At 41.5% G+C, this 12373-nt stretch overlaps 1 protein-coding gene across 1 annotated transcript in view; it reads right to left on the bottom strand.

The window, feature by feature from the left end:
- The window catches only part of LAMA2 (laminin subunit alpha 2), a 368849-nt gene extending 358744 nt beyond the window's left edge, over positions 1 to 10105 (bottom strand). Inside the window, exon 1 of the mRNA XM_064508966.1 lies at positions 9906 to 10105. Within this exon, the coding sequence (XP_064365036.1) occupies positions 9906 to 9987 (82 nt within the window). The 5' untranslated portion in view covers positions 9988 to 10105. The remainder of the gene's footprint in view (positions 1 to 9905) is intronic.
- Positions 10106 to 12373: the final 2268 nt, after the last annotated feature.

Genomic DNA, 12373 nt, shown 5'->3' with positions numbered 1-12373 from the left:
ATGGATGCCATTGGTCCTGACCCAGAGACTGACTTCCCAGCTTGACCTCAGTCTTGCCTTGTCACTGTGGCCCTGCTGGTGATCACTAGACCTGATCCTATCCCTGACCTGTGAATTGACTTGCCAATTTGACCTCATACCTGCTTCATTACTGTGAACCGGCTTGATAACCTGGACTCCTGGTTGAACCTGACCTTGACCTGTACCATGGGCTCTGGCTGGTGAGGCCCCTGCCCTGCCAGCTGTGGTATTGAGCTCAGCTCGCCACCCCTCAGGGAGCAGTTGCTACCTGACAGCTACTGCCAGTTCTCATTTCAGCATCATGCAAGAGCTGTTTAGACTATTTTCTGCCTAGGAAAGTTACCTATTTCTACGTATTACTGAAGGTCATCTGCCACACTTTCAGGCACTTGCCCAGTTTTATGATTTCTTCCATAAATGGAGTCCTTTGCTCTTTTTCCATGATAACTTAGTTTAAGAGCTTTCTTTTATGAGGGATTTTCTCAAATGCCTTGTTAAAGACCGAGTACGTTCTAATGACTACATAGCCCTTAACGCTGATATGATATACAATTTCCTCCTACAAAAGCCATTTGGCTCTTGGCAGCACAACATATTTATCCATGTATTTACTAATGCTATTCTTTATCATGTCTACTAATGTGTTCAGTTCTAAAATTACAGTTTTAAGATCACTATTTGAGGCCTCTTTAAATATTAGTATCATATTTGCCAGCTTCCATTTCCCTGCTACTGAGGCTGACTTCAACAATTACATAATGTCATTACAGCAATTTTACACTGAGTTCTTTACCTCTCTTCCCTAAATGTCAAATCCAAATATGTATCTCCCCTAGAGCTCCTGAACTGGTATCACTCATTAGCTTCAACCAATCTAAATCTAAGCTGAATCCACAAACATCTATGCCAACAGCAAATCCTATACTTGGAGTTGACACTTTTATAAATCAGCATTTCTGTCTTCCTGTCTCTGCTATTTAAATCAAGACCCTTAGGGCAGAAAATGTCTGTTCTCTATAGTGCAAAGCACAATCAGGAATTATTGTATATCGTTCACTATTTTGCTCATCACCAAGATTTTTCTTTTAGATTACTTTATACATATGACCCAGCATCACATAATCTTTTGCATATAGTGCTTCCATACTAATCCTAAAGAGCCTGGAATACACAGAGAAGGCTTAATATAAGCAAAGGTTATTTTCTGAAGCAAACAGTTTGGTTTGTTAGCAGTCATTTCACAGAACATCTAATTATTTTGATCTTCATTTTTACAGACAGACGTAACTAGCCTCCTCTCCCAGACTTTTCCCCTGAAAAAGTATCTCCTGTTCCCAAAGCAACGTTTCTAAGATGAGCACTGTCAAGCTGTATATATATCAGTAAGCCATGTGTTCAAATTAAAAGCCATAAATTACTCTTGAAAGAAAAAGCTATCCTCTTTTTAAAACAAATATTGTAACTATATAGGTAATGAAAAGCACAGAAACACGGTATAAAGAACTGTATGCACAGTCAGTAACAAAACTTCTCTACCCAAAATAAGGTACTAAACCAAGCGCTGATCTCTCAGTTATTAGTGACCTACCTTAGATTTTACTGTTTTGAGTAATATTGCTGGATTAATGAAGATGAAAGACAACAGGTGGTGGTAAAAAGTAGGCCAGTGAAACAGAGAGTTGCACTTGAACCTATCATCACCTATGAACCATCAAAGTTTTAAATAGATTTTTTGAGACAACCATTTATTTCAAGTAGAATGTGATCTATGCAAAGTACTGTACAAACAGCCACAGATGTGTTAGTATTATGAAGAACTAACCAATTAGTTTGCCAGTCATCTGTACTTGAATTTATCAGAATTACAAAACACAGCTGCATTCACCGATCCCTTTATATACTGTCCTCTAAGATGGGCAGCACAAAGAGAAATAAGGAGAGTAACAATACTGACCAAAACATATGATTTATCTTCGATAATAAATGACTCAATATGATGACTTGAGTTCCACTTTGTTCTTCCTAGACAGTGCCTAATTCCCCCAAGTGACTCAGGCTCTTGATTATTATTACTGCTGCTATTTCATCACTTTTTTTACACCACAAAAGTTCTTTCACCAATTAAACAATGAGCTTCAAAGTCACTTTTCAGTAACTCTGATCAATAAGGCAAGCAGGCTCATTGCATTTTGCCCTCTGGTATGAAGTTGGTACAAACATTTAACATATTTTGTTGGCAAATGAATACCTTGTTCTCCATGTCAAATCTGCAGCTGGAGGAGGAAAAACTGAAGCTGCATGCATAATCAATGATTATAGGGTATGCGTGTAAAAGCTTCCCACCTACTCTGAATTTAGAAAATATTTGCCATATTTACTATATAACCATACAGAAAGTGACTGGGAGGGAGAAGCACACTTATGCAGACCCTAAACCCACACAAACACAGCTTTAATACAATGAAACTAATTTAAAGGCTCTGCTCAGCTCTAGAAAGATGATGAGTTCAAGAGAAAAATTCCATGTATATATTACATTATATATTTTTCAACAGAACATTGTTTTTTCCTTGTTAAAACTATTAGGTTGAGGGCTTATTCTTCTTTGAAATGGAGTGAGTAATAGAAATCATTGTCCAATTATACCAAAACCAAGAGTCAATGAGGAATTCATTCCATTTTATGACACATACAGTATGTGGGACTTTTTTATTCACAGTTGAGGTTTTTCCACAATTGTCATAAAAGGTGACTAAAAATTATCCCAAAGGATGAAATGGTACCAGGATTTTTTTTAAGTGACATTAAGAAATTCAGCATTGCCAGCAATGGTTTGAGGCTAAACATACAAAGCATACTTTCAGCACTCTGCAATCATAACACCTTTTTGTTGCCACTGCAAAAAATGCATGCGTAATTCACACAACTAAATCAGATGTGCAACTGAATCACACACAGATCACGAGCTCTGGGATTTGCACAAACACACACTTTCTATTCCTGGTGTTTTCAAATATCAAACTTGAAAGGTCTGTATGTTTTATTTCTGTTACTTTGCACTCTTTAAAAGGCATGCATTTCTTTTTGTTTCCTAGTGCTCTCTGCCTTCAGAGGAATTCAGTGTACTCATATTCCCTACTGCTACAATCAGATTTAGAAGATGCACATAATAATTATCACAGCAACATAAGGATTTTAGCATACATATTTAGAAGAATAACAATATGTACAAATAATGCTATTCATTTATTCATTCTCCCAGCCTAAATGTTATTCAACAGCAAATGTATTGTAGTTCTGCATTCTCAGTGCAGGATACACTCCAAGAAACTTAATAGATGATGCATTTCCCTATAATAGAGATAATCCAGATATTTCTGTGGAACAGGATTATGGACTGTTGAGCAGCTAACATGAACAGAGGAATACACTGCTGTTCAGCATCTTCCACCAAAACCTAAAGGTAGCGACATTACTAGGGGCATGATTAACCCAAGTGAGAGTGGCAGCTCTAATTCACGGCTTATTTGAGAAGCTGGTGTATATGGAGAGGTCCAAATAAAATCCTAAATTAACTATAACTTCCAGTGGAAGCATGTAGAAAAGTAATGTTTCTCATTTCCTTTTCTCACACTTCTCAGTTCCTGATTGCTAACCCCCAGATTTGCTCCACTTTCCCATAGCAGTAGTTTTATACAGTGTGTCTGGAGTCATTTTCCAAAGTCTTCTCATTAACTATTCTTCTGATTTTCTCCAAATGACCTTAAAAACTTCCCCCACTCATTGGCAGAGGTGAAGAATGACAAGATATAGTCATCTGAAGCCATAAAAAAAATGAAAAAAACTATTTTGGTCACTTGTTGTTAACTCCCTTTTTTATTAGAGCTCAAACCCATGAATTACAACAGTAGCAGATACACGTCAGTTGGGACTGGACAAGATTTTGTAATGATATTTGGATACTCTGCAAGAATGTTCATTATTCTTCCTGAAGTTTCACCATGGTTCCCTGGCATTCATTACACTGCTACAGCTGCTTTAGCGTCTAATGTCATTACAAGGTCTGATTCAGAGATAATGTCTGCTAGAAGAATCTGGCAGGGAGCACAGTCCTAGTAAAAACCTTGTGATGGTAAGGGGTAACTAATGGATATTGAGTTGCTGAAAAAAGTGAAGTCAATAAAAGCTATTTGTTTTGTTTTTTTCAGCAATCCTGAGACATTTTTGTTATTTCTCAGGACAAAAATCTCATTAATTCAAGTTACTTTTTCTAGATATCCTATCATTTTTTTCTATTCAAAATCAATCCTAAAAACAAAAAAGATCTACTCTCTACCTTATCCATGGCAAAGAAGTCGTCCAAAATTATTGGCATTTTCTTGGGTATCTCACTTAACTTTACTTTTGGATTGAGGAGAATGTCAAAACTGCAGGCAGCAAGAACTAGGAATCTGCTAACACCTACAGCAGCTGGTACAGGAGAATAATACGTAATCATCAACAGGAGCCCACTCATGAACTAGCTTTACTGGCAACAATCAAGGAATTCCCTTTGCTCTTTTAAAGACATGGAAGGGGTCAAAACAAAGTTTACCAAACATTTTTGTCTATATTTTATGTCTGTAAGCAAGATATGGTCTACATTATTGTTAGCGTGGCCTGAGTTATTGTTAGCGTGTGACATAAGAGCTCTCAGATATTCTAGGCACGGTGCTCATCTGGAAAGAAAAATATCCAGTAATCAGGGGCTTATTGTCTAAAAGAAAGGTGAGAAAGAAAAGGAGGTAATCAGATATAAACACTGGTTCATATTTGCTTGTATTTGTGTCTTATTACCCTTCTTAACCTAGAAAAATAAGAAGCCTGGACTTAAGGAAAAACAAACCGCACTAGGATTCCATGGTGCAGTATTTTTTCTCTTATTCCAAAATACGATCATCTCCAAAAACTGTCAGTCCAAGTAGCTGGATAAGAAATAAGAACATGTGTGGGTGGATTCCTTCCTCCAGTCTGAATTAATTAAAAATGATTGTTTGCTGTATTATTTCAAAGTGTTTTTGGAACAGGTTAAAGAGCCACTGTTCTTACTTAAGTATTTCAAGAAAGACTCCCGTAAAAAAACTGCAAGAGTAAAACCAAATAATATGGATTTTTAACTTAAAGTTTGTCCTAGGTTTTTATTTATTGCTTGGAAAAACTCACACATTCCCGTACATCACACATCATCCAGTTTGGCTACGATTATTTCAAGTTAAAGACTGTACACAAAATACATACACAAATGCATGTCTCTAGTCAGACTGGGCAATTCTACTTATTTCTAAGTAAGGTGGAAAGGTGGATGTTTGATCATGGTATTTTCCCTTCTCACATTCTAAACCTCAAACCCATACCAATACCCTCTGCTTTCAGTTTCTCAATTGACTATAAAATTTTAAGAAAGCAATATGGGAAACTACTTTAAAGTAAAAAAGTTACAAGCGGGCACTCCATATTATTGAGAGCAGCACCTCCCAGACATTTTGGACTGGTTAACCCCTATTGATCAAGCAGCCTTAAATAGTCCTAGTAGAGTTTCTAGAACCAATCAAGATTTGTTCTTGTATATAGACACCCCCCGCCAAAAGAAATCTAGTTTCCAGATCAGCAAAAGTGTATCTGCATAAGTATTTAATAGAATAGAGAATGAATGTAAAAAGGGCATACATATACTGTACTATGCTGCAGTGCACTTTCAGTGAACAGGGCATGTTACCTGTTATACAATCCTGAAATTGGATTAAGAAATTCCACTTTTTAAAAAACATACATAGAATTTTACGCATCATATGGCCCCTACCCTCCACAACAGAAATATTCTCCCTCACATTCTTGAATCCAGATCTCCACATATGTTGACTGAGCAGCCTGAAAGGATTAGCTAAAAGCTAAATTCCACCTTCCCCTCTCTCAAGAGACAGCACTTTGGGGATCTTTTCCCCAAATAACCACTGATTTTCACAAAACTTTCAGAACTAAACTGTCTTTGAGATTTCTACATCTCTTTCAAATCTAGTTAAAATTGGACAACAGATTCAAAATTTTTTTCAAGGGGGAACTAGCTGATAAACAGAGCAACCACCTAAGCCTTGTTCTTTCAAAGAAGCAGACTCTAAGTTCACCAGAATTATTCTTTTTCATATGAATAAATTGCTTCTCCAAATAAAGTCAGCTGAACATTTCAAATGGTTAAATGCCATGAACCAGGATGCAAAGGCTCTCCACATCAAGATTACAATGTAGTGTTTTTTGTGTTGTGGTCATTTTTCAAAAGTGACCTTACTCCAAAGACATCCCTATACATAAAAAGGAGACAAATTTTGCTTTATCTTACTAGATTATTAACAAAGCATCTATTTTTTTTCTCCAGAATCTAAATCCACATGACATTCTTAAATCTTAATATGTGAAATAGAAACTTTATATCATACACATCTTTGGCCCTTCAAATCTTTATCCATGTGAAGTGCTACAGATATACATCTGACCTCCCATGGGTGGACTCACAAAGATAATATCCACAAAAAGCCTGCCGTCATTATCCATGTAAAACACACAACTAACTATTCTGTCCTTCGATTTCTTTTGTCCTCACAATCCAAATAATCACAGAAGTTTCAGAAGAACTAGAAATTGGGCAGGGAAATGACTGGGTTCAAATCCGTATCAAGAATAGGAAAGGTAACTTTTAAGAATTACACCTTCCTGCTAAACAGGAAGCAGCACAGGGGTGAGAGGTGCCTATTACTGTTACGTGACCTCACTCACGCTACATTGCAGGAAGTTTAAGACTTCGTGACTCTCTGTTATTCTACTTACTGCACCATCCCTTTATCTTGTTCCTTTTTCTCACTCTGCAATAGATGAGACAAAGAACATGGGAACATTATCCCTCTCTCTGGACTTTTCAGAGCACATCGTACAAGATACACACATGTATGTATTTGAGAAGGGAAGGAATCCTGTAACTCCCTATTTCCATGAGATAACACAGACAGAGCAGTTTTGAACTAAACTTGAGAAAACTCATTTTAGAAAACTATACCTACACACAGACTTAAAAATATTGATGAAGCTACCACCATGCACTGCCTGATTGACACCAGCGATGTTCTGCTAACATTAGGTGGATGTTCACCCCTTCCAAATGTGAAATGTTCACTTTGACTTTACGAGCCTCTTATCTATGTCACCTCTTGAAGCCAAATTACATTTCTAATTTTTGTCATGCTAAGGAATACGTGTACTCTATGGAGTTACATCCACTGATGTCAGCAGCAGAACCCACAGAGCAAGGTACAGTTCAACGTATCAGTTTCTTAGCCCTGGCCCCTCTATTCACACTTGACCAACATGCATAGTTTCAGTCCTCTTCTATCATAGATGCTTAGCCTTTAAGGATGAATCATTCAGGCTCAAAACCAGTTTTGTTACTCCTTTCTGAAGTATTGTTATTTTGCTTCTCTCATATTCCAGAGGAAGAGGATAAATCAAAGTCTAGGCTTTAAAATGAACATTATATAGCACTCTAATTTAAAGTTTGCCTTCACCGTAAGCTATGCATACCTTTAAGAAATAGTATTACAGAATGCATATGCCTCGCTTCTGACATTTTATGAGATATTCTACAAAATTACTTAGTGTTCAAACAAGTGAACAACAAATAACATATGCAGCTGAAACAAAAACTTAAAATTAATTCCAGGTTTCTGACCACAATAAATCTTCCACCAACTTTAAAAAAAAAGAAAAATTACAGACTGTTCCCATGTTCGAGATGCAAGATGTTCTTGAACTGTTCCCTTCTAAAAAACAGCATGGGAATTCACTGTGATGTCTCCAATATTATTTTTCAAAGCATCCCAACTCTGTTACATAATTTTCTCCACAGACAGCTGACTGGTGCTAACAATTATAGAGTAACAATTATAGAGTAAAATCCAGTGTTATAGTTATTACCAAATAACTATTAACTGGAAAAACAAATGTTGTAAGTCTAAAGGTATAAACCAAGGGTCTAGTAACATTCTTGTACATGTTATGACTCCCTCAGGACTTCAATGAAGTCAGACTTTTCAAACTTTTTGGATTTCAATGGAGTTGATTACTTTGTTGTCCCAGGAAGACAGAGCTATCTACACAGTACCAGCACCTCCTAGCAGCTGTAACAGAGCTTAGAAATAATTCCAGAAGACAACAAATAGCTTAAAAACTTGGCAGGCCAGTACCTCAATTCAACTGTGAGATTGAGAAGGTCCCATCAACACACTATTAACATTTAATTAAAACTCCTAGAGCTCCTCACTGAATTACCAGAACTCAGTTATAACATAATACCAATGGTACAGACATCCACTTCCCATTTAAAAGGAAAGCAATGATCACATCTCTTCATTGCAAAGGTTAAAAAAACAAGACACTGAATAAAGAAAAGCACATTTTCCAAAAGTGCATGTATGTACGTGAATATTAAAAGATATGCCAAAATCAGTGTTTTTCTGGCTGAAAAAAATGAATTAGCTAGCAGAAAAAGCAAGAGGCAAATGCATGAGGCACTATACATTAAATGCTCTACTTTTAAAATCACACTCTTCAGTGTTTACCAATATGTCACCACCTAAAAGTAGTCTGTTTCTTGTTAAGTTTTTACCCTGGGTTACTCTAAGTCTAATATCTACAGAGACACTTGATCAACTGTCATTTGTCCTCACAAATTAAAATTAGCACTAAGGGGTCAGCTGCTTGAAACACTTTATTCCTGAAATGACAACTCATCATGTTTTCTAAACTAGAGTAAACCCTAAACTGACCAAAAATTCCTAATCCAAAGTGTTCAGGTTATAGTGTGACATCAAGGTCAACTAGAAGCTAGCTGTTATTCCAGTGACTTTTAATTCCATTTATTTTAACACACCCATGGTATCTCCTTACTGAAATCTTTTTAGCAGGGCTAAAAATGTTAGGAGTGGCAAGTGCAGGCATCAGAAGGGATAATGTGTGCTGAAGAGAGATTTTAAGAATTTCCTCTGAGAGCTGATAAACTTAATAAAGTTCATTTCTCTCATACCTGTGAATCAACCTTTTTATCTTTCAACATCAGACTAACTATAAAAAAAAAGTCAAAACACCTAAGCATTATATAATGGAAGATAATTATATATGTAAGACCCTGCATACTCTGGGAATACACAGTTCTGTTCCCAGCACAGCGCTGAATAACTGCATCCAACTGTGACCTTACCCAAAAGTATCGAGCAGCCTGCATGCATTTCAGCACAGCCTACCAAGCTCCCCCTAACCACGGAGATACTGACAGACGCGCACAATGCTGGGCGAGGGCAGGTCGCAGACGAGCCAGCGGTGACCTCGTGACACTTCGGGGAGCAGGGCATCCCGTCCAGCCGTCCTCGGACGACGGCAACGTTAAGTGTGATTTGCCCCCTCCGTGTTCAGTGACAACGCAGACCATCTCGCTCGGCGGCGCTCTGAAGTGCGAATAAGTGACGCTTTCTACCTGCCTCTTAATAAAAGCCTGCGTCTGTGAGAGAGTGCACCGTGGGGCGCAGACCCAGGGCGCGTCCCCGCTAGTTACCAGACGACGGCCTGGGCCGCTCGGCGGGCTGCGAGCCGCGCTGCCCGGACGGCGCGCTGCGCCCAAGGCGAGGTGGGCTGGCCCCGGCGCCGCAGAAGCCCTCCGCGGTGCGGCTGCGATGCCGGCGGTCCCTGTCTCCTTCCCTCTCTCCCCCTCGAGGACTCTCGAGCCTGTGGCGCCGTCGCCTCCCCCTCTGCGCCCTCCACTGCCCCGGCGGGGCCGAGAGGGGCGCGGGCTCCCCGCTCCCCTGTACCTCTTTGCGGCGGCGGCGGCGGCTGGCCTCGGCCGCCAAGCGCAGCGAGAAGCAGGAGGAGCGGCCAGCCTTCCCCTGCCATCGTTCCCGGGCAGCCGAGCTGCTGCCCCGTCCCGCCGCGGGCCAGTCAGCCGAGTGAGCCGCCGCCCGAGAGCGCAGGGAGACCCCAGGGCCTGCAGGCAGGGTGCAGGACACACCCCTGCTCCCCCCACCCCGCCCCGCCGCTCCCCGCCCCGCCGGCGGCGCCGGCCCGCGCGTCCCAGGTCGGCGGCCGCCGCAGGGCGTGCGGCCCGGGCAGGGGCAGCGGCTGTCGCGAGGTCCCCGCGCTGCTTGCCGCGGCCCGGCGCCGCGCAGCGGGAGGCCCCTGGGGCCCGCGTTTCGGCAGCGGCCCGGGAGCGCCGCAAGCGCCCGCCCGTCCCGCTGACGGCGCCCGGTCACACGAGGCGCCGAGCGGCCAGCGCGGCGGTGGCGGGCGCGGCACGTGCCGTAACGGCCTCTCCCGTGACGCAGCGTGCCGCCTGCTGCGGCTGTTAGGTCACGCAGCTCGGCCGGCGCCATCGCTGCCAGCTACCTGAGCGCTTGCGGCAGCGCCGGGCCGCGGCTGTCTTAAAACTCAGGCAGTAGACCGATAATGTCTCTTTCTAGCAAGGTGATTCGTTTCCTCTGGAACCTTTATAAAAGTTGATACTCTTAATACTTATAGAAGGAAGCACATTACATTTTAAACTGAAGGTGTAGTTGAGGTATATGCAAAATGAATGCATGTAAGCACAGCATTGAATGGAAGGGATAAGCGAAAGATGGTGTGCCCTGCTTTAACTACCGTTAAATGCATCATCACTGTTTGCACAGGTGAGATATGACAGAATCTTCTGGGATACTGGAGTCAGGTGCTCAGGAACTGTGTAACTGAGCAGTCACTTGGTGATAAAATCAGCCTCAGAAGATGCTGCACATCCCTTGGATTTGTGCAAGTGATTTGGAGGTTCAATCCATCAGCCATCTATCTCCTGCCCACCATCACCAGAGATTTCTACTTTTGCCTTCATGCAAGTTTCTCTCACAAAAGAGTCTAGGAAACAATGCTTATGCTTTTCAGAAACTTTCTTGTAATGTCACTTTTTGAAGAAGGAAACATTTATCAAATTATATAAAAGTTATAAAAATACCTGTACTGTGAAAAAAGTTTTCTGGGTAGTTATTCAAAAAACTAGAATTGCAAATAAATAAAATTTTTCTTACTGTGTCTTGGAGTAGTATGTCACTGCTAACCACATATGACAGAAGAACTCTTATCTTACTGCAGAAAGGAAAAATGAAGGTTGCATTAAAATAAAATGCTGATTACAATTTATTACATAATGTACATTAAAAAGTTTACCAAAAAAGTCAATAAAAACAGATTATGACAATGGAAAAAAGTCAGCCTCACCTTGATCTCTAGAAAGGTGATGGAATCACATGGATGCCATCTATATGAATGTGAAGGAAAAGAAGGTGATGGGGAGTAGTCAGCATGGATTCACAGAGCGGAAATCATGCTTAACCAACCTGATAGCCTTCTATGAGGGAATGACTGGATGGATGGATGAGGGGAGAACGGTGGATGTTGTCTGCCTTGACTTCAGGAAGGCTTTCAACACTGTCTCCCATGACATAGGGCTCATAGGCAAGCTCAGGAAGTGGGGGCTAGATGAGTGGACAGTAAGATGGATTAAAAAGTGGCTGAATGGCAGAGCCTCAGAGGGTTGTGCTCAGTGGTGCAGTCTAGCTGGAGGCCTGTAGCTAGCAGTGTCCCCCAGGGGTCAATGCTGGGTCCAGTCTTGTTCAGCTTATTCATCAGTGACCTGGATGAAGGGACAGAGTGCATCCTCAGCAAGTTTGCTGGTGATCCAAGACTGTGAGGAGTGACTGATCCACCAGAGGACTGTGCTGCCATTCAGAGGGATCTCGACAGGCTGGAGAGATGGGCAGAGAGGAACCTCATGAAATTCAATAAAGGCAAGTGCAGAGTCCTGCACCTAGGGAGGAATAACCCCCTGCACCAGTACAGGCTGGGGGCTGACACGCTGGAAAGCAGCTCTGCAGAGAAGGACCTGGGAGTCCTGGTGGACAAGTTGACCATGAGCCAGCAATGTGCTCTTGTGGCCAGGAAGGTTGGTTCCCAAGGATCCCTTGGTTACCTCAGGAAGAGTGTTGCCAGCAGGTCAAGGGAGGTTATCCTTCCCCTCTACTCAGCCCTGGTGAGGCCGCATCTGGAGTACTGTGTCCAGTGCTGGGCTCCCCAGTACAAGAGAGACATGGCACTGCTGAAGAGAGTCCAGCGAAGGGCTACGATTAGGGGACTGGAGCACCTCTCATATGAGGAAAGGCTGAGAGAGCTGGTCCTCTTCAGCCTTGAGAAGAGAAGGCTGAGGGGGGATCTTATCAATGTGTGTAAGTATCTGAAGGGAGGGTGTAAGGACGAT

The sequence above is a fragment of the Dromaius novaehollandiae genome, chromosome 3, assembly GCF_036370855.1.
Source record: "Dromaius novaehollandiae isolate bDroNov1 chromosome 3, bDroNov1.hap1, whole genome shotgun sequence".
Lineage (NCBI taxonomy): Eukaryota > Metazoa > Chordata > Aves > Casuariiformes > Dromaiidae > Dromaius > Dromaius novaehollandiae.
Note: the sequence above shows the minus strand (reverse complement) of the source record. Positions and strands in the feature narration are given on the sequence as shown.